At 35.8% G+C, this 23862-nt stretch overlaps 2 protein-coding genes across 2 annotated transcripts; one reads left to right on the top strand and one right to left on the bottom strand.

Moving 5' to 3' along the window:
• Positions 1–5468: 5468 nt before the first annotated feature.
• On the top strand, positions 5469–12885 carry LOC107086187 (prostate stem cell antigen-like). The gene is made up of 3 exons (XM_015376971.1): positions 5469–5775; positions 7745–7864; positions 10384–12885. Exons 1-3 carry the CDS (start codon positions 5724–5726, stop codon positions 10593–10595), a joined length of 384 nt encoding a protein of 127 aa, XP_015232457.1. The 5' UTR covers positions 5469–5723; the 3' UTR covers positions 10596–12885.
• A 1108-nt stretch (positions 12886–13993) lies between these two features.
• Positions 13994–22650, bottom strand: clic1 (chloride intracellular channel 1). The gene is made up of 7 exons (XM_015376966.1): positions 22518–22650; positions 22235–22295; positions 19150–19259; positions 18809–18934; positions 16752–16858; positions 16348–16529; positions 13994–16251 (listed from the first exon to the last, which is right to left on the bottom strand). Exons 2-7 carry the CDS (start codon positions 22274–22276, stop codon positions 16090–16092), a joined length of 729 nt encoding a protein of 242 aa, XP_015232452.1. The 5' UTR covers positions 22277–22295; positions 22518–22650; the 3' UTR covers positions 13994–16089.
• Between the last annotated feature and the right edge of the window lie 1212 nt (positions 22651–23862).

Below are 23862 nucleotides of genomic sequence, written 5' to 3'. Positions count from 1 at the left end.
TTTTTTGACCATGTCATCAGAGGGGCTCCGTATATACCTATATCCAAAGCCAGGAAAGAGACTATGCCCTGTCACCTTTATCATGAAATTATGTGGTTTTCCCTGAAAATCGACAAGCCCCACAAGTAATACGCCATTACTTCTTCATTGTTTCTTCATAAATTATGTTTTTGGCTGTATAAAAAACAAGAAATTGGGATGTTGTCAAAACCCTACACTCTCAAACCTGTTTTTATTTGTGAAGTTTAATTCGAAAAGTTGCACCATGGGGAATCTAAAATGGAGGGCCATAGCCACTCGTAGCCTATAATCAGCCTCTGCTCTGCCTTAAAGTTTCTCTGACATTAAGTCAGACCAAATGTCCTGATTTCAGGTTGGTTAGTATTAGCAAACACATTTATTGGGCTGAAGGGCAGGATAATGAAAGAGGAGTTTTATTTTCTTTTTTGTGTATATTACATAGGTCTACACAGAGATTACTGGATGACGAAGAGCACTGATAAAGATCTCAAAGCTTGATAGGTTGTGCTATCTTTTTTTTGTCCATGATATACTCGAAGTGCAAATAAAACAACATAAATATTTACATGGCAGTTAACAGCGAGATGGTCATTCTACTTTTATTTTGTAAAGCCATGTTAAAAGACTTCCGGTTTGGTCGTATATTTAAAAGTTGCTTAACACCCCTGTGCCCCCCATCCCCCACCGTCCTGCCCAGACTCCATCAGCGTTGATTTGATGTTTCACAGACGCTGTTGTTTTATATCCAGGTTCTTCCTAATTAGTCCTAATCTACGGAAGAGGATTAGGGCCACTGAAAAAAAAGGTGGACTGATTTTTAAATTTTATTTCAGTATAATATGAGAATAAAGTCAGAATTCTGACTTTTTTTCTCAGAATTCTGACTTTAATCTCAGAATTCTTACTTTTTTCTCAGAATTCTGACTTTTTTTCTCAGAATTCTGACTTTAATCTCAGAAATCTAACTTTTTTCTCAGAATTCGGTCTTTAATCGCAGAATTATTTCTTTTTTTCTCACAATTCAGTCTTTAATCGCAGAATTCTGATTTTTTTTAATGTAGATTGGCACCATGAAGGAAGATGTGAGTTGTTTGGGAGGGCCAGTAACACCATTGGTGGAAAATTACGGAATTAGGCAACTTTTTACGTGATGCTATTAAATTAATGGAAGAACAGAAGGTGATTAAAACAAGAGAGCTAGTTTGGTCTTTAAAACAGACATGGCAATGGCTTGATGCTAACATGTTTGTTAGCTGTCAGAATTCAGTCAAAATTCTGAGAATAAAGTCAGAATTGTGAGAAAAAAGTCAGAATTCTTACTTTATTCTCAGAATTCTGACTTTAATCTCAGAGTTCGGACTTTTTTCTCATATTATACTGAAATAAAATAATCATCCAGTGGCCCTAATCCTCTTCCGTAATTACTCAGTACTAGATTCTATATAGTTATTTTTTATTCTTAAAGTGACATTTAACATAGGATAACAAAATATACTGTTATGCAAAACCAGCACAAATAACTGAGGTAGGTTTAACTGAGTTAAACCTGCTTTATATTTAAAATTTTTTATCTTAATTAAAAAAGAAAGAAACAATGTGACGAAAAATGTTAGTGCAAGTACAAGACACACCTAACAAAATGCGACAAGAGACATAATAATATCACATTAGAAATAAAAAATCAACTGATTTGCTAATTAAAATGTGACAAAGAAAAGAGAAAAATCAACAGAACTCATGCAGCAACTTTATTGCATAAGAAGTTCTAAACCATTTGATAAAAAAAGCAAAATAAATTTCGATCTATTATTCTTGGATTTGTGTTAAGGCTGTTATTTCTTAAAAGCATGGTCTCTTTTCAAAACACAAGCTAAACAAGAGTTCAGTATTTTGGACTCCTCTTTATTAATCCCTGCTGCAGCCAAACTGGGTTTCCCTCCTTTTTTCAGACAACTGATTTGTGTTTTCAAAGATTAAGGACGCCTCTTAATGTCCCCTCCCCCTGTAATCCTAAATGACTGCCTCTATAAGCCCACGAGCTGTCTGAATATTTTTAAATTCATTATAAAAAGAAATGGTTTGCAATAAATCAGATAATTTTACATTTAAATTAATTTACGTTAGTTTAAATTCTTAAGCCTGTATCAATGGTATTGTTTATGCCATGCCAAAATATAAACAATCATTTTCTAGAATGTGGGTCAAATGATGCAGCAATAGAGATAATGAGGTCACCTAATCTGCAACCAGAGAAATACTGACCATATTTGAACTTATCCAGTAATTTTTGTAGATTTAACCCGGGCAGTGATTTAGTGGATATAATAGAGGGATGCACAATATTCTCTTTTTGTGTCGGGGCTGAGTTACTGCAACATGGGGCCAGACTTTAAGGCAGATCTGGAAAGCACACAGAAAATGTGATGTGGACTTAACAGAACGACAAGCAGGATGGGACGCTCAGGCCACAGACAGGATTAAAGGATTCCATCTGTCCTGATGCTTCAGAAAGGATGCAAATCATACGCAAAATCTGTTGAATAATTAAAATAGGATATAATATCATTATTGAAATCATTCAAGAACTTTGTTTCGCTCTAAAAAAAACCCCCCAAAATTATGAATAGTAGGTTCAATGTATTTATTGCTTGTAGAAGGATTTCTTTTAATTTTTTTCGTTCTCATTTTTAAAAAGACTTATGAGTTGAAAAATATGATAAATAAGTTTTAATTACAACAATGAAACCATACAAACCTGCAGCAAATTCTCAACAGTATCAGAACAAGCTGATTAGTTATTGTTGGAGCCAAACCCAGCCCAAGGCATAAGTGAACTAAGCTGCTGCTTAGCTTCCTTTTTATGTAATCCATGTAATTATTACCTTTATACCTCTGGCTGTGTCTTTTTGGCTGCTGTCCTGATGGAGGGCAAACCTCCACCCTGACCTATAAACATTAGATTTGTGTTTTATTTATCCCCTCAACTCTCTCTATAGCTCCTCCATAGCAACCATGGACCTTTGGCCTGCTTCTCTAAATAAGGCATTGTGTCCATCCTGTTGGTTTAGGTGGATAGCCATGTAGGTTTGCATGATCAAACAGTGGTGAATATCATTTTACAACCCAACCATGCTCCAAATTTCTCCACAACTTCCTCTATCTAGTTTGTTTCTTGGTCTTTATTATGCTGTTTGCATACTAATTCTCTCAACCAACCCTGCGAGGCCTTAAGAGCCAAATGAATACTGAGATTAAATAACATACAGGTGGATTTTGAGATCTTTTAGATATACGTGATTATGTGTTAGGCTGGTGGGTTTAATTGGAAGCGGTCCCTTAAAAAAGTTTTCTGCTAAGGGCTTCAAACCATTTAGGACTGGCACTGTCTTTATTCTCGAAAGAATATATTTTTACTAGAATAAATGAACAGAAACCTTAAAATAAGTCTGTTTTCTGGATTTCTGTGCAATTAACCGACTGGAAAACAGCTTGTTGAGTCCGAGCTTTTGTTCGACTGTCTCCATCACAAGACTTCGGTCAGCAGACCATCCTGCCTGCTGGCCTCACGTCTCCCATTATGGCGTGAAGGATGATTCAGTTACAGCGGCTCACTGGGCCTCTGTCTATTCACAACATGCTGACTTTCTCTCATTATCTGCTGACACTCCCTGCTGACTTTACTGCTCCTACTTCCCTCTTTGCATATAAGCGCAGTGATGCTTTTCATTGTTTGTTTTTACCTCAGGCTTGACAAAAACTAATGAACTGAAACTGTGATGTGGGCGAGGCTATCAATGGGCGAGGTTATCAATAAACTTTCCACCATTTAATATAAAACATCATTGATCCACACATTGATACACTTCCTCTAGGAGTTAAAAGTACATTTGCCCAAAAGTTTGCAGGCTCCCTTTCACCAGATTCCTGCATCTTTTTTTCTTTCTTTATTTCTTCCTTAATTGCACTGATGCATTTTTATTGCTTAATTTTTAAAAATAAGTTGAGAATACGTCAGGTTTATGTTTAATAACAATTTTTAGACAATTTTTACACATTTTTCATGTGTAAAAATGGGTGCAATTCTGAACAGATATTAAAACAATTACTAATCTGATATGGATAGATATTATGTTGCCTTATATAGGTATATTTTACCTTTAAACCTTTTACATTTTGTTAAGTAAGGGGAGTGTTAGCCTAGTGGTTACAGCCGTGCACTTGTGCTCTAAAAAGGTTGAAAGTACCTGGTTCGTTCCCCACACCATTAACCCCTGATTGCTCTCTAGGCGCCGCACAGTGGCAGCCCGCTGCTCCCCAAGGGGATGGGTTAAGATGCAGAAGTTAATTTCTCCATTTTGAGATCAATAAAGTTCAATTATTTAAAAAAGGGAAAGACCACAAAGAAAAAAGTATGCATTGTTTCTACATTTTTATAGTTTTTTAAAAATGGGTTGGAGATTCGTCTTTAGCTTCCTTTTCTTAAGCGCCTGTAAATAAATCCTGAGCAACCATAAACATGGCGATACAGAAAAGAACAAAATTAACAAAGAGCAGCTGTGAGTAACTGTAATCAGTATAAATCCATCTGTTCTGTAAAGAGAAAAGAAAGCATGAAGAGCAAAGAACACAGCAGACACATAAGGGAGAACTCTAGAGGAGGGGACTGTGAAACTGGCCATTACAAAAAAAAAAGAACACTGTAACAAATTTCAGATTTCATAAAAAAATCATTTATAAAACCCATTAGAGGCTGCAGAATACTGGGTTTACCAGAAATAGACGTGTTTTTCATTAAACATCAATGTAAAAAATCAGAGATTTATCTTTCTATTATATCAAAATACAGTGAAAACACTGGAGATGGGTTTCAGTAGTAAAATTCCCTTATTCCAGGACCTATATAGACTGTGGTAGTGAAACATAAAATAAATTAAATATTATTTCAACACTATTCAAATATTTTAAGACAAACTTTAACAACCAGAAATAATCCTGACATATGAATCACCTTTAGCTGATCCTCTGCTGTATGGTCCTAAAATACCATTTGATGTTAGTATGGTCACTTCCTTTTAACTTTAATATTTTAATTGTGGCTTGGGGAGCAGCTCATGGAAACAAAGTTGGTAAGGATCTAATTATTTAAAATCCAAATATCTGACCACAGCCTTTCTACTTTTTTATCTTTAGTCACAGAAATGTTTTCTTTCTCTGTTTTTGTCAGGCCTGCTGATCTTGTTTATTATTCCTTCCTCTTTTATCTTATTGTAAAATCATGTAGTCATTCTGATAAGGCTGTAACTGTTACAGCCTGCTAAGCTTCATGAAAACTATCCATACGGGATATAAATTGAATTCTTTACACGTGTTTTTCAGGATGTCAGCTGTTAGTAGTTATCTCTCTAAATCAAATTAGAAACTCTGTGGAGGAGACGCTCCCCATCACTGTCCTAAGAAGAAAAAGAGGACAAGAGTGAGGAGACGCTCAGGTGATCTGAAGACAGAATCGCTGGAGGAATCATCTTTTATCAACTTAATAGGAATATAAAAAGAAGTCAGCAGAAGTAGACGGGGAATGTAATTAGGGAATGAGCAAGAGGACGAGTCAGATCAAGCTGCTCCAGAGTTTTAGGATACAGAGAAAGGCTTCCATAGTGCCACTCCTGTTGGAAAACTGAGCAGAGGGATTTTAAGGAAGGATCATGGCTCGTCTACAGATTCTTATTGGACTCCTTAGTTGTCTTCATTTGGCAGGTAGGAATTTCCCCTTCAGCATCTTGAAGTGTTTAGGAGATCCAGCAGCGGGTGTCACTGGAACTCAGCCTCTTCCTAAGAAATGGACATCTAAAAACAATATATCTTTTAGATTTGTGGTGGAAAACAATCATGCACAGAGAAAATCAATGTTCTGTAATTGTAACTCTGCTTTTAGTTTACATTTAGTTTATGAACTGATTTAACAGTAAACAGAAGGACTGAATTTGGGTCTTTTAGTACAGTGGCTCAGATTTGCTCACAAGGGAGTTTGTTCATTATCTCTCACTAAACCAACTGGAAAATATTCCAATCTAGACACTTAGGAGATTAAATGAAATCACGCGTATGCATGATAGAAATGTGTTTCTGTCTAAACGATTTCTTTCATTCGGAGTTGGCAGTTATAACTGTAGATTTATTCTACATGAACATGTTTAAACATCAAATAAACTAAATGAAAAATAAATTTTAGAAAATCTGTGTCCATCGTTGCATTACTAAACAATACTTTTTCAGCTGAAATACATTTATGACTCACTTAGGGAAATCCCCCCCTCTCCATCCCCTACTGAATTAATCTTCAAATGGCTTATTATTTTATTCTTTTATTGCAATAGAGACTGTTATTTGCAGGGTTAACAGACATGAAATAAGACAGAGAGAGAGAGGAAAGCATAAAAGGGTCAGGACCAAAACCTAGGATGGCTGCATAACGGACTAAGGCCTCCGTATTTAAGTCCTGCTGCTAACGCTGGGCCATGTGCTGCACCCTCAATGACTTAAATGTAAATATCTCACCGTTTTGAGGCTTTTAATGATTACTTTTATACCACAGCTGTTAAATGGTGCTGCACAACAAGCCAACAGCACCAGGTTAATGGTTACAGGCTTCAGAGAAACCTTTCCACTGGTCTTTCTAGATGTTGCCAGGAGCCTCACCTCTTTTTGGAGATATCTGAACTTTAACTTTACATCGGCATCCATTTTAATGTGGTTTAATAATGTAAAATAGTTGATGCTAACATCTATTTTGAATTTCCTTAAGTATCCTAGTTCTACAGTCAATAGTCTTCACATATTTCCATTTCTTTTCACCTTTATAATTTTCTCCATGTTTTTAAAGACATGTGGCACAAATCTCCTGTACAAAGTTTGCCGGTTCAAAATATGCAGCAAAATTATGATTATTATTATTTCTTTTTTCAGCATTTTATGATTATTTCCACAGTTTGTAAATAAATAAATAACCTAAACAGAAAAATATGACCTAAGAGTAGAGTTATGAAGTGAGAGAAGGAAGGGCATGGCATGTGAATAAAATAAATAAAAAATAAAACAAATGGAGAAAAACTTTGAGAAACTTTAAAGGAACTATTGCTTGGGACCTCTTTGACTTTTGAAAAAAAAAAAATCAGAGTTCAGCTGATGTATTGTAAAGTAAATTTTTTCATAATCTTTTAATCTCAATATTTTTCTTTTGCTAATACATTATTTTCAGTGTTGTATATCCTTACCCTTTAAATTACAATACACCAGAGAGCAAAAACAATTAAAATGTTCTTATAAAAAATACATTTTTTAACCTTTTTTTCTTTGACACATTTTTTAAACAAAAAAGTAAACCGACATTGTTTAAACATAACATCCTGTCCACTAGGGGGAGCAATTAACCAGACCAATTGTTTGTAAATCAGTAAGTTAAATGTATCTGTAAAAAGTTAAAAGCCTGCAACAACTATTTGGGAAATGTGTATAATGTAGGATGCAAGAATATGATATTTTTGTGGTTTATATATTTTTTAATTGTTCTCGTTTCTGTTTGTTTTCAAAATTGTCTGTTTTGATCAAATACAGCACAAATTAATTTGAATAAATCTAAATCAATGTTAAAGGCACATAATCAGATAGTTCGGTTGCAGAAATGAAATAGATATCTAATGTTAGGCTGCACTTTATTTGTTCCCAGGCTGTTTGAAGTGTTACACCTGTGTGTTTCCTGCCATATCCCCCTTGGACTGCTTGAAGTTTCCTCTGGAATGTCCTGCAGGGCAGCGCTGCCTCTCCAGTGTGGCAACAGGAAGGCGAGGTCAGATCCAGATGTTTCTCTTTCTGCATCTGCATAGTTAATTATCCAAATGCTAAGATTCAAAACCTGTCAAAATAAAAGTCTTGCTGTTCAGGGAAATTTATTGGAACAGGTTAAAAAATAGGACTATTTATTTTGTTGAAATGGGTCCAAGAATCATACCACTCTTTATGCACAAGACAGCATTAGATCTTTCAGTCCTTCATTGGTTACATTTGATATTTGATATAAACTCATGTCCTTTTACCTGCTGTGGTGAGAATCAAATATTTCTGGTTCTGTCTGTGATTACGCAAAACAAAAGGGTGACTCAACGTTTTAGAACTCAGCACCGTTTCTCATCAGGCCGGCTGACAGCTCACTGAGAGATTTAATGTGATTAAATCATCTAAAAATAACCCCCTGAGATCTCTGGGAGTGGACAAGATATTGGCTCTGCTTCATCAGAGGTAAAAGGTCTCAAGCAAAGCTCGCAGTTTATACTAACAGACTCACACAGGTCCTAATAAACTGTCCTCATTTAAGACTTTAAAATCTAAAATTTTATGTGAAGTACTTTGTTAAATTGATTTTTCTCATGCGATAGTTCATAGTTAGTGCCTTATGAGGTATTAGCTTGATGCAAAAAGACCTACAGTAAGAAAGAGATTTAATGTGCTTTCACCAGACATTACCAGGTTAAATAAGAGATTAAAATAACAAATTTAAACTTGTGAAAATAGATAGTGTAAAATACCAGATACCTAAAACTTTAAAGTATGCTTTAGTAGATGATTAATGTCACACATAAAGGGAAAACATTTTCTCTAAATCAGAAAGATGACTCCTCGCTGCCTCAGCTGAAATGTTTAGGTCTTTGCACTATGAAGTTTTTCATATTTTGTCATATATCAAAGATGCTTCATTAGGACTTTAGGATAGACCAAGCTAGAAGGATGACAAGACAGGAAAACATTTATTCCATTTACATCTAAATATATATGACACTAGTTAAGGTCCCCTCACTCAACTACGTCTAAATAAAAGTCTCCAAATCTTAATGTAATCTACAAGTATAAATTCAGCTGGTCTGCAAAGGTTTCTGGAAAAAAATTGTGAAAAAAACAGCATCACAAAGACAGAGGAGAAAAGTTGGGTCAGGGAGAATGTTTGGGAGAAGCTTCAATCCGTATACCATGTCCTGAACATCTTACAGAGCTCTGCTCAATCCATCATATGAAAAAATGAATTAATATGGGACAACCACAGATCTACAAAGATATGGCAGCCCATTTAAAATGGCAGTCAAAACGAGAGGAACATTAATCAGACAAGCAGCCAGGAGGTTCATGAACTGGAGGAGCCAAGGGGATCCACGGCTCTTGTAGGAAAGTGTAATCAGAAACAGCAAAGTCTTTCAAAATTAATTTATTGACCAACATCTAAAATTACTGTCTGCCTACCAAGGGTGTAATTTGCGATAAAAGTTGGTGGGGACGCTCTAAGGATAGTGGCTGATGGACCTACAGCTAGTCAACCTGAACGCTTTCAATAAGGTTTATATTTTCCAAAAATGAGCTCAAACATATATTTATTGAATGCTTTCTTATTGTTGAGAACACAAGAGAACCACAGCAAACTGATATTTATAGTTACAGACAGATGCCTGCCCTTAGTGCGTTATTTTATGAAGGGCTCAAAAACATGAATGTATAAAAAATAACGAATAACAGCCGATACCAATGCCAACATCAATTTATCATGCATCCCTAGAATGAACACAACTTCAATTCCATCCATCCATCCATGCATGGCTTCCCTTTAACCTGCATCAGTGATGATCCTCCTTCACAAGCAGCAAAATCTAATTTAGAAATGTGTCCCATATGTCATTGACAGCCAAAGTCTATATATTTAACCTTATATTTCAAAAATCATTTATACGCAGATTTTTATTATTTGTGCTTTAATTCTTGTAGGTTTCTTATACTTTAATTTTCAGTCTGTGTCCTGTGAGTCTGGCTGTCTCTGGGTTGTTGGCACAGGAAAAAAACCCGGACTGAAAATTCTCTGAATACAGACAGCTGCACCCAAACCCAGTTACTGTTGGCTGAAGTAAATCAGTGGAAAGGAGGAAAAAAGCAGAAATTTATTGGTGGGGACTGTCCTCTCCATGCCCAAAGTTGGTGGGGACATGTCCACACCAGTCCTTCAGAAAGTTACGCCATTACTGCCTACTAAAAAACTTAAACTGGATTTAACCACAAACAACCATCCAGTAAGTATATGTGGGAGTGGCATTATGCTCTGGAAATGCCTATCTTTAGACAGAGGAGGAAAGCACACATCATACAATATAAATTGAAAAAACTTAGAAATTCTGGTATGGTATTGATCAAGTGCATGGAAAAAAAGAGTACAGAAAATCCTTGGTACTTGGTAATGAATCTGTACAGCTAAAGATTAATTATTAACCTTATTAACCATTTTCAGCACCTTCTCAGCTAATTCCTTGGTATCTGTCCTGTTTGCCTCAACAGGTGCTGTTCAGCTAACCATATATGAGAAGAGCTGTGCCGTACAGTCACAGTGTGGCCTGTCCGGCCAGAAGTACACCTCAGGGGTTTACTTTAACTATACCAATGACTGCTGCGACACGGACCTTTGCAACAGAGCCGAGTCCATTGCCATCCTCAGCTGGAGGGGAGCAGCGCTCTGCCTGCTGTCTACTGTCACCCTGCTGCTGGCCTGAGCAGCTGAGCTTACCACAGATCCTCTCCATTTTTTTATTACTTTGGAGTTGACTTTCAAAGATTTTAATAGAAAAATTGGTTATAGTTCATCACAACATATGCAATTATGGCCAAAATGTTTTTTTTAAGGTCGTCCAGAGGACATGAAAAAAGAGGAAATTTTTTGTTTTTAAAAAGATAAAGTTCAGTATAAAAAAAAACAAAAAAAAAAACGATATTTTTGCAGTGTCACCCATCCTTGTGAGTGTAACAGCACAGTCAACGTTATTATTAACATAATGTAAGGATGGTTCCTTAATCCTCCTTTTTAGCTCCACTGCTTTTTTTTTTTATTCTTCTACAATTTTTGCTCATACAAGCATCCATTGTACAATTAACACAACTTATAAATCTTTGAAATACTGAATATAACTAATATAATAAAATATAGTAATATTTAAATCTAACTTTATTTTTCACAATTATTAAAACTTTTTAAAGCAAAGACAATCAGCAACCTCCTGCAGGTCATATGTTTTTGTCGTTCCAGATTTTATGGAGTCTGCTGAGGTTACAGCTGATTGCTTTTATCATCAGCTGTCAAAGCTTGTTCAAAAATCTCCTTAAAGAAATAAGCAAACAAACTCAACAAATATAAGAAAACCTCCTACATAAAGATTCCTCAATCAGTTGAGTTTATTTTTATAGCACCAATTCACAACGCATGTCATCTTATGGCACCTTACAGAGACAATTCAACCAGATCATACAGTCAGATTGGTTCAGCTGTTTTTCTATCTCAGGAAAACCAACTGATTGCACCGACTCATTGGTTGAATCCTAAACTGCTCTCACTTGCAATAAAGTCACATTCACAGCTGTTGAGATGCGCCTTGATTAAAGGTGTGGAGGATATAAACAAGATTGGGACAGCCTCTTCCCTTTAACGGAAAAGAGAGTAGTGGTTGCTAAGGCAACACCACGTATCTCTATTTATTCAATGGATTCCTGAAAAAAGTCACCTGCAGCCATTTTGGTACTCCCCACTCTAATGGAGTCGCGCCATAAAAATGCCTGTAATGTAATGTTAATACCATTATCGAATTACAAAAAATTAATCGATACATGTATATTACATGTACATCCTTAATTTAGCCCTTTTGACACATCATAAGAGCATATTTGTGTGCGTGTGTAATATTCTTAATATCTGACTACAGTATTATTATGCACCATTAACACACTAATTTTGTTGTGATGGCTTTGAATATATTATATTACATGATTTATAGACTTCATACTGAATAGGCAACGTGATGTGCCTATTTTTTTTTTACCATAAATTACATAAACCTACTTATGCTGAAACAGCAAGTGTGTGTCAAAGTGGTGGCTTTATCTTTAAGTCTTAAGCCCCCCTGAAAATGAGAACATTATCATTGTTAGACGCTGTAGCGCACGTATTGTCTACACTCCGTCCAGTCTAACTATGGAGTACCAATATGGCGGCTGGTGACTTCACAGCAGTGGTCAACACATGTGTGAGGGTGTAGCTCTCTGGTGCAAGGTGATATAAAATACAACATTTTCCCCTTTCTTAAAACAAATGCATGCAGATAAAACTATTTCAAAGAGGACCTTCCCTTTTGGAATTAATTATGTCGCTTTCTTATACCCAATTTGATATTTTTCGTCAGTGTGATGAGCATGCAGCAAACCGATGGAACTTACATTTAAATGCACGTTTCCTCGACAGTCAAGCTGCTGTTATACCAAATTCCAGGAGGCCTGCCCTTATGCAGAATAGCTATTCCATTCAGCCTACCCACTATGTGGTTTGGGATGGCACTTAATGTGGCAGACCCTCTGCAGGAATGTGCAAACGGGGGGGTTAGTGCTTAGGGGCTGGTTTGGGATTGGGCAATTGACTGTTCAGCAATCCCTCAGACAGAGCATGCATGTTGCAACAGTGGAGAGAAAAACTCCCTTTTACCAGGAAGAAACCTACAACAGAACCAGGCTGTTACCACAAATTTGAAGCACAGAATATCTTTTAACAGCTTATGTTTGAGTTTGCATTACTACTTCACAATTTTTGTGTGTGTGTGTGTGTCCATGTGTGTGTGTGAACATTTCAATGAAGCAATCCTCTAAACAAAAAAGATTTCATATGTTTTATTATGAAGATTTTTTTTTTTAATTGTAACATTAATAAAAGTAAAAAACATTTTTCAACAGTGAGTTTGATTGTCTTCACTGGTTTGGTGCCCATGCGGTTGTTTTAATCCGTTGGACTTTCAAGTGCAGATGCTTTTTAACTTCATGATGCCAAAGCATTAAGACAACAGTGGGGAAAAGCACAATGTCCACATGTGAAACAGAAACTAAAAAGAAGAAATCCAAAAACATTTTATGTCCCTACATTTGCTTTAAATATATATTAAAAAGTGAGAATTTCCTCAATACCTGGAGAAAAACACTTGAAATAATAAACAGTGAAATTATTCAGACTCGATCCCTTTAAAATTAGACCATATAAAAAAGCAGATCAAATCCACAGCAGTTCAGTCAACTTAAAAATACAAATCTGTAATCCAACCTTTTTTAAAAAATTAAAAAATTGTTTTATTTGAGTTAATTAACTAATGTCTAATTCAATATAAACAAACTATGCATACAGGATTTTCTAATTGCACTTCGGTATTATTTTCAACACATTAAAAGAGCTTAACATCCATACAGCCTCTTGAAATGTGAACTTATATGGTGCCTTGAGGTCAACCTTAACTCTCTATTACTCATCCGAGCAAAATGTGTTAATAGCTCTGGATCCCTCCATTTCTATTTAGTTCAAGATTGTTTTACAAGTGAGATTTGTGAATCTTACATCCCCTTGGATGAGAATAAGGCTGGCAGTGGTATATAAACGACATGTTTTAGAACTCAATAAAAAGTTCTAACATACAAAAGAAAACTAGACTACCTTGTATTTTAGATGTAACAAAGACATATACTTGTTATGCTTACTTAATTTGATTTAACCGAAACATAAAGCCTACCTATTACAAATGTTGAACTTCACTACAAAAAAATGCAACAAAAAAAATATAATGTATATTCAGCAAAAAGGGGTATATAGGATAGATTCCTGTACAATTTTAGTGGGACTAAATTTTTACTTGGTTTTTTTATTGGTTTATTTCTACTCAATATCCTGTTCATTGACAGCAACAAGGTGAGGGCTAGCTGAAAGCATAAGCAAACAATGCTGCTATATTTGGCTTTTTTAAGGGGGCTCCCCAGAATAATTACATTGCAACCATTATTTTTATACATTTTTTTTCTATTAATTATCCTCTGTTACTGAGATTATTCTGGCAAAAACAAAACAGGATATGTCTTAGCTTTACAAGGAAGGAAACAAAAGTTAATTTAGACTATCCAGTATAAAATTCTGACATCCTGATAACCTTGAGAAAAAATGCCACTAATGCCAAAATGTTTATTTTTCTTTTTTACAGCCAGAAAAGCATATGATAGCTATCTAATCCTCCATTTGTTATGATGAGTGTAAAAATCTCAGCACTGTCCCTTGGAGCTACAGTTTAAAACTTGTCCAGGTCTAATTCCACCATTCCTTGATACGTCCTTTATTGCGCCTCATACAGGTGCAGTGATAAAGTATTAAATAATAGTGAAAGCAAAAAAGCTAACGAGTTGGTTTCATTTTTAAAATGTATTTTTATTAAACCTTCTCCTTTTTTAGTTTACAGAAGTCTTTATACTCACAGCCTCCCTTCTATTGATGTGATTATTAATAAGAGGCCTTCAAAGCGGATCACAAACACGCTCACTAATCTTAAATAATCCGTCACGCTTGCTTCAGGAGCGTAGGAAGGGGAAACCCGCGTCTATTGAAACAGTTTCCTGTTTAACTGTTTTCGGTGCTGCCTCAGTCTGTGCGGCTTTCCTCTCTGGCATGCACCATGATGAATATGAACTTTGTTTAAAATGCATAATGTCCAACAGTAAAGAGCTTTGTTTTGTCCATAATAAAATCTGCAGGAAACAGCTGTGATTAAACCTCAAAATGACTCCTTGGCAGGTAAACCTTTGCTGGTGTGAAAATATCCCTTCTCTAATTGAACATTGAAAAAGGTAATTCTAAATGAAATGAAAGTTTAATCAGGAAGACAGCTTTGTGTCTGTTCAAATAATACTCCTCGAGAATATATAAAACTGGAGAAGGGCAAAACATTGATGTGTATATGCTGAAGATGTGACCAAAACTAGAAAAACATTATTTTTTTCTTCTAGTGCTGAAGTAACAGAAATGAAAATGGCTGAAGAACAATTTTCTGTTGGAGACTTGAAATCTAGAAAGTTGAAGCGAGCTTGTTACTTACAGTTTTCTTTTAAAAAAGGAACCCAATTTGTTGAATTTTTTCTCCCTGCTGAGTCTAAAAGCTGATATTGTTTTATGACTTTTCTGAGATAATTTTGATGCTTTTTACATTTTCTACATTAAACTGCTTCTCTGACGTCATCATCAGATATGCTCAGAGCTGTCCCGCAAAATATGATTAAACCATGTTTATCTGCATTTTACTTGCTTTTTTTCTTTAGATTATGCGCTATATACCATAATGTTAACACGAAAGGAAAATATTAAACTCAAAAAGGCTTAGATTTATGTGTAAATCCAAAGCTAAAAAGGTTACCCCCCAGAAGTAGCGTAGGATGTCATTTTTGGTGCATGTTGGGCACAGATGATTGATAAAACAGAAAAGATTTTAAGGCATTTATTTTTTCAGGAAATATATTTTTAATCTTTAACACATTATATTTTAGGACGCCTAGTATTTTTGAGATTTTGAGATGGTACGGATTGTACATCCGGGACGGAGCAGCTGGTGTCACGGCAACTGTTGAAATTCAGCAGGAGTAGAAATTATTGTGTAACACTATTTTGTATTGTGATCTTATCTTAAACTTTTTTTTTTTATCTCAAGGTTATCATTCAGGTAGAATCTCATGCCATACTAAGATTTAAATAAAGCACTATTTTGCTATGTTAGTGGCAGATACCTCTTTTAAGGTGAGAATAAATGGACCCATATTGTATTTTAGAACCTCATAAAACCTACCTCTGAATTGACTTGATGAAGTACATAAATAAAGGTAAAACAATAAAAAAGCATCAGTAAAAAAAATTTTTTTTGTAAAAATATGTTTTGCTAAATGTTTTTAAAAATATAATCCGAAGAGTTTTTCCTGGATTGTCTACACCTGCCCTCACCTCCCTGCTGATGTAAACGGATCCTGTCTAAAGTACAAAGATACACCTGTGGGTGGGTGTGATCTCTGACTTCCAATGGTATTAAAAGGTAAACATGGATTTAAGGGAACACCCATCGTCAGGGAAACAGATCTGGGTGGTTTACAGAGTGAATATTTGCTTAACTGTCGTCTGTGTGGATTATTCTTTTTACTTTCACATTGTGCATCCTCTTCCTACTTGAGAGCTTTAGCTACAGATGAGTAAGCCATGTGGATCTCCTCGTCGATCGGACAGGTTGAGCTAAATTCCTCCCTGGCATATGCAGAGTTCAGGTACCTCCAGACGTTTGTCAGAGACTCGGGAATGGTAAACTTTCTGTACTTCAAACACACCACCTGCAACAGGAGGGGGATTAAAAAAAAGGAGCCGTTTGAGTGGCGTGCATCAGGAAAACCACGGTGAGGATAAACCCCACACACTGAGAAGATTACCTTCAGAATGTGCAGCTTTGGCAGCAGGTTGCAGTCTGCCAGAGTTAGGTCTTGGCCATCCAGGAAAGGGCGTGTTGAGGAAGTGACCTCATCAGCGCTATTCTCGTCAATCTCGTCAGGAAGTGGGGAGCCAAGGTAGTCGTCCAGCTTCTTCAGAGCCTTCAGAAGGCCTTTCTCTAGATCTGAGTGCAAACACATACACCTAAAGCTACAGAATATCTTTCAACAAAAGATAAACTGATTAAGAACAGTGAAGAGTGTACAATACTGACGAATGCGGATCAGCTAAGTGTAATGTTATATTCACAGACACTCCTTACAGTTTATTTTAAGTCTGAGATTAACATTTGGACCATTTTGCTTTCCTGTGAAGACATCATATCTTTAAGCAGACAAATGCTTACTGTCGTTAGTCTGAGGGTTTGAGTTCTTGACGTAAGCAGAGAACTTGGAGAAGACGTCCACTCCTGCTGTGTTGGACTCCGGATTACGAGCAGCCAGACGGGGATATCTAAGAGACGGACAGATGGTCAATTACAAAAACAACAACAAAAAATTATTGAGAGTGCATAAAAAAGAAACTGCAGCTAACTTTTGTATAAGTCTTCTTTAAATAATATATATAAAATATAATTTAATATACAAATAACTGCTGTAAACAAGCCCTAATTTCTTAGACTTTCTCATGTTTTAAGCCTTGGACAACAGTTCTTCAGGAGATTATCCTGTTTCAGAAACCCTCTTGTGTTTAGCTGCTTTGTTACTTATTTTCAGTACATCCCTGCAGCCATTAAAGTATAAAACCATGACAGTTCCACTGCTAGTCTTTTGATAGTGCTTCCCTAGTATCAAATCGATCACCACAAGGTCCAAATCTAAAGGTCACAAGCTGATTCCTTCTGTGCAACAAAAGCAAGACTTTGCTGGGCACCAATTAATCACCACTCCATCAGCAGGAGATGTGAGGCCTGCTTGATGGGGTGCATTGAGCTGCACTGACTACTATAGTTTAAAGCTGAGAAATAATTTCAAAGTATCTTCATTGATGCTTAAGTTGCAATTAAGAAAACATGCAGTTACATTCACAATACTGAATAATAAAGAGATGTATATGGATACTAGTTTTTTGGTCTTTAGCAATATCAAAATATTCCAAACTTTTCTATGAACATTTCTGGACATAATAAAATTAATCTATATCATGAGCAGGGAAATTAAACCCAACTGGGCCAATTTTTAAGGTTTATTCACATTTTTCCATTTAGATAAATAAATACAAATTGTAATAATATCCAGAACCTTTAAGTATGAAATATTTATGTGAAAATTAAACCATATAAGGATTTACCATCTGTTCATCCAATGAAGGTAAACTGGGGTTGAGTTTTGATTCGTTGTGCTTTTTACATCAGTCTCTTTGGCATCTTATCCACTCAGTTTAATATCAGTTCAGCTTCAAAGCTAGTTTTCAATAAAAAGCCCACTTTTTAAACTTTTATATTATCATTCTGTTAAAATTGTATATGTAATGCTATGTTTGCTTCTTAACTAACTTTGATTAAACTTAATTTTATAATTTTAATAACACTATTTAATTTTCTATCATTTTATTTTTTAAAGCAAATTTTATAACATAGTTTTCATAGAGTTTTCCTACTATTTAAGGTCCTTTTATTGAGATACAAGATTAATTTACTTAAATTATCTCTGGCTGGATAAGGTATAAAGCAATGAAGCTCTGCTTTTTCCCCACCTGTTCCTGCACACTGCTGATTAGCTGGATGAAAGGCTAAATGACCATTTTGCCACTTATACTAAAGATCCTTACAACAGATTATACATAGAAGAGGATTTCTGCTCTTAATATATTCCAATAAATGTTTTATACTCATGTTTTCAAAATGTTCTAAATTATGTTCTGGAGAAAAGAAATAACACACATCCATGTTTCTCTATTTTAGGTTTTGAAATACAAAACAAAGTATTAGATAACTTTATCATGACTCTTATAATCAATAAAGCCTATTACTTTAGCAGTAGGAATATTTTAACATCTAAATAAAATTAATAATTAAATCCTATTTATAGGATATGAACATTTGGAACAAGGTAAATAGACTTGGATCTCATGAATTATCCATTAATCCTAAAAATAATGTATTCTCCAGACAGAAAAATTATTATATATGGCACTAACGATCAATAAAGAGGCAGCCAAAGTCAAGATTAGACCACTAAGAGGCTTCAGAAAAAAACATTTAATTATAAAATAAATTCTAAAAGAAAAAACTAAGATATTTGCCTTGATTTATCCAAAGAGTTTACAACTAATTAGATATAATGGAGGATTTAAAATCTTTGAATGTTTAAAAAATTACATATGTCATACATTTTCAGATAATTTTAGCATAACCAGGCAGAACAAAGATAGCTAAGCAGAACAAGTGAAGGGAGCAGTTACTTTGGAGGAGCGAGAGTTTCCTCAATGAATTCCTCGATTTTGTTGGTGTCAGTTTTAACCTCGCCGCCGTACAGGAGGAAAGGAGGCTGAGCTCCAGGAGCCAGATCCTTTAGGATGTCTGGTTTCCTGTGAGGAGGAGTAAAGGAGTCAGAAACAAATGGACAAAGAGGAGAACAAAAACTACACAGAAAATTCAAAACATAATGCTCCGTTTTCTTTCTGAACACTTCAGTTAGGGACCTTTTGACACAATAGGAGGATTTTCTCTGTTATGCCTGCAGCAACCTGCAGCGTTGCACAAGATCAAACAAAAACAAACAGAGATGAAGGAGAGTCTTCACCTTTTCATATCCACTGTGGTGACGTCGAAGGTCACTCCTTTCAGCCACAGGACCATGAATAGACGCTGAGAGAAGGGACAGTTGCCGATACTCTGACCATCACTTCCTGCCTATAAGTCAAGAACAGAGGAAGACCATTAATTTTTTATTTATTAGCTTATTTTTTTGTGTTTGGCATTAAAAAAACACTGAACTGTAAAACATTCCCGGTTACTATGAGGCTCTTAGTGAGGAAATAAACATGTTACAGTCAATAAATGCACTCGGGGCACAGAGACCCTGAATTGTTCGGTCTCTTGATCTGATGAAACAAATACTAAGGTTTCAAAAAGAAAAAGGGTGATGCTTGGTCCTGTTCTGTGGTGCATTTTGTAGCAATATTGCTTTACAGCGAAAAGGTCCTTGGCTCAAATCAGGGCTTTTAGGGTTTTTCTACACGTAAGCAGAACAAGTGAAGGGAGCAGTTATGTGCTGGTTATCTGTCAGGTGAGGCTGATTGGTGTCTCCAAAGTGCCCTTAGGTGGTGGTTGTCCTTCAGGTCACCTGTTAAGGGTGTACCCTGCCTTTTCCAGTTGGTTGGAGAGTCCCCAAACCATGATAGATGAGTTGTAGAGGATGGTAAAACTTGATAACACCACACACACTGTGGAGTACGGAGGTGGCAGCATCATGCCGAGTGGATGTTTGAATGCAGGAAGGAGTGGGGCTCTTTTCAATACAGAATGAGAAAAAAAACGGAGATAAAATTCAATATTTAGTGACAAAATGAGCTCAGGATTATATTCATATTTTGCAGTTTTCTGGCCTTGGCTTATGCACGTAGAAAACTAATTAGTGAAGCTGCAGTCATGTGTGAGAGCAAGTTGATCAACATCCTGACCTAGTTACACTGGTTTTGTCTCAAAGAAATGGCCAAAATCCAAGCTAACTGTTGTGAGAAGTTTGTGGAAAGATTCCCAAAATGTTTGAACCACGTCATACAGTTTAAAAGCTACTTTTACCAAATAATACAGACATGGATGTAAATAGCTGAATCTGAAGAAAGTAATTATGTAAATATCTATCTAAAAAGTTATCTGGCTCATCAGTATGTGTCTAATTTCATAGAAAAAAAAAATCCAGCTCATTATTCTGACCTTTAACAAATAATAATACTTCCTAACTGAAGTAAAATAAAACAATTAGATATTATGAATCAGGACTACAAGGCTTTATTTTTAATGGTTTAGCTTCAGATTAGGTGTTTTATATCAATTATTTGTAACCGCTTGTCCTTGCCAGGTCACATGGGTGCTGATGCCCATTTCCATTAGTCTATGGGCAAGAGGCAAGGTACACCCTGGCAGATTGTTCCATCATGATGACAACACAGAAACCCACAAGAAAAACAACTTACAGTGGGAAGAAGTCAGAACACTAAGAGAAAGCCTACGCATGCATGCGGAGACCATACAAACTTATTTCTGTAAGTGAACAATCATACTACCTGAACTAGGTCCAAGTTTTCCCATGAAACCTAACAGCTTCTCTATGTTGGTTTAGTTGTTGGGGGCTGATTTGGTTAGTGCCAATTCCCAACACATGTCATCTCAAGGCACTTTACAGTGATAATTCAACCAGATCATACAGTCAAATAAAGCATAATAAAATCAAAGGGGAGTGGTGGTATAGTGGTTAGGGCATAGAGCTTTAAATCCAGAGGTTCTGAGTTCAAGCTTCACTCCCACAGACTGACACACTGGCTCCCTGAGCAAGACCCTTACCCCCACACTCAGGGGTGGAGCTAGATGGGGGGCCAGGGGTGGCCATGACCACCCTTAGGCAATCATTGGCCACCCCTACCATTTTTTCCCCACTCTAATATAGATGGTGGCAGCAGTAATACTCTCAAATGAGTATTCAAAACATTTATAATTTTTTTGGTTAATTATACACATCAATATATAAACATTAAAGATGATATGCACAGAATTCATGCTCTTTTCAGAACTAGATTTTGTGTTATATGGGGTAAAGAGAAAATGATGCATCTCATCTAGGAGTCTTCAGTGAAATCACAGATTGACAACAACTTTAATAAATCAAAAATAATAAATAACATAAATAATCAAATTATGTAGATATTAGTGCTTGTAAATATAAATTTCATGCTGAATGTTTATTGATACAAGTTGGTAAAGATATACGCCCCAGAAATCAAAACTGAAAGTTTTATAAACTATACCTTTTATCTAGAAATTACGGATATATGAATATATTCGTCTATTTGTTAGCAAAGGCTGTAGGAAAGTATAGTTTGTCTTTATTTAGAATCGCTGGATGTTTTGCTCGTTAATTTTCAGCCCCCCTCACATTGGTTTGTGCCTGGCCACCTTAATAAAAATTATCTGGCTATGCCTCTGCCCACTCTGCTCCCTGGTTGCCCCACAATGGCAGCCCACTGCTCCCCTAAGGAATGGATTAAATGCAGAGTTCATTTCCTTGCTCTGTACTTGTGAGAGTGTAAAGTCAATAAAAAAAACGGGGAATTACAGAAATAAGTAGTTATAAATGAGTAACTTTTCAACTAAAACGCATAATGCAAAAATACCTTAAATATTTTAAGATTAATACAATTGGAGTTTATTCTATAAATATAGACTTTGAAATGAAACCGTGTGAAAGTAAAGTCTCATGAAACTAGGATTTAGGGAAGTTACAACAGCATCATTCACGCCTTTAGTGCAAAAAGTGGAGGGTGGCGCACATGTAGACACAGAGCGGTCATTGTGCGAGAGGAAGAGGAATAGAGTTTATTATTATAGCGCAGAAAAACGCGGCTACGCTTCCTGACCAACACACTAAATATAGACAAAAAACCCGCCGCATGTTGTCTTAATGTGCGTTTAATTAGATTACAGGGGTTTATAGACCTCGGTGAGTCAGCGGTGGTCATGACTGACATGAAAACAAACAGAGGATCCAGTTTAAACTTCACTTTAATCTGTGATAAACAGCGGTGCGTAATTATCAGGAGTTTAGGTAGATCTTTCCACCAACTGCGCGTCACTTTTTGGGTGTGATGGCTTTCATTTCTGCTGCTTACCTTTACGAAAAGCTCAAGTCTGGGCTGCTCTGCTTCGCTCATCTTCAACCCTAAATACAACCTTTAGATGGGGGGAAAAAAGGAGAAAGATGAGTGAGGAAGATCTGGACTGTTTTAGTTTGGAGACAGAAATGCGCGCGGCTCAGCCCACATCTTCCGCTAGAGCAAATCCCTGATACAAAGTAACAAGTTAGGCTGAAGCTGCCACATAAGCAGAGGAAACGCCTCACAAAGCGATCCCCGCCCTCAGAGGATAATTACAGTTAAACCAGGATTCATTTACCCAAAAATTGCCGAAAGTTTTCTGTCTGCGCTGCCGCTGATTTCCTCCTCCCAGTTCAGGGTCTGCTGCACTCTGCTGCTGCAGCTACACAATCATCATCATCATCATCATCATCATCATGAGAGCAGCGCCTCCATTTCCTGGTGCACAGCCCTTGCAGAAAGTTGCATGAAAAACTAAGGCGGTTCTGGAGGTATGGAGGACCCACACTGCCAGATTTAAAAATAAATACATAAATAAAAAAATGCTCAATAAATAAATAAGCATTCAATTAATCACCCACAAAAATACAATAAACAAATAAATGTAGATAAAAATTAAATCAAACAGTGACATATAAATGTATATATCTCTTTTAATTAGCTTCTTTATTTATTCGCTTTTGTGATAATTACCTTATTTATTTATTGTCCATTATATTCTTCAATTTTATTTATTTGATAAAGTTATAATAAAAGTTATTTTTTAAGTATTTATTTATGTGCATGACATACTATTTTTGTGTGTTTTATTCTTCCTTTATATATTTTGACTCTTTCTTTCTTCAATGCTATTTATTTCTGCCTGTCGTTTTTACCATTCTGTATGCATTTCTCCCTCACTTTTTAAATGAGGGGGTCAACTTCTAGAGCAGGCATCCCCAAAGTCCTGCAGGTTTTAGAGGTTTCCCTGCTTTAGCATAGCTGATTACGATGATTGCAGTTGTGCAAAAGCCTATTAATCAGCTTTCAATTAAAATCAGCTGTGCTGGAGCAGGGAAACCTCTAAAACCTGCAGGACAGCGACCCTCGAGGACCGACTTTGGGGATGCCTTTTCTAGAGGGTAATTATTACAAAGGCAAATAAATAAAGAAGCTAATTAAAAGAGATATATACATTTATGTCTCAGTGTATAATTTAATTTCTACCTACATTTATTTGTTTATTATATATTTGGGGCAATTAATTGTATTCTTATTTATTTATTGAGCATTTATTTTTAAATATGGCAGAGTTGGTCCTCCATACTGGAGGGGAGAGAAAAGATAATAAAAGGGGTTAATTCATCGATTTGAAAACAGAAACTGTACATATTTATAAGGAAGTTTTTAGTTTTTATTGAGATGTTTCCGATGAAGATCTTCAGGAAGTCCTTGGGGATTATGTCATACAGAAACAAATAAGACAATTTGTAACTTCCTGTCGCGGATGTTTTTAGTGTTTCTGCTTATTAATACCAAAGCATTTTCAGTTTCTTTTTTTTTCTTTTCTTTATATATATATATATATAATTTCATTTTCGAATTATATTTCGAAATTTAACAACCTTTAAATAAAGTTTTTACTTGCCAAAAGAAAGGACTAA

The sequence above is a fragment of the Cyprinodon variegatus genome, unplaced genomic scaffold (assembly GCF_000732505.1).
Source record: "Cyprinodon variegatus isolate N-32 unplaced genomic scaffold, C_variegatus-1.0 Scaffold144, whole genome shotgun sequence".
Taxonomy (NCBI): Eukaryota; Metazoa; Chordata; class Actinopteri; order Cyprinodontiformes; family Cyprinodontidae; genus Cyprinodon; species Cyprinodon variegatus.
This window is presented reverse-complemented; position numbering and strand designations above follow the sequence as displayed.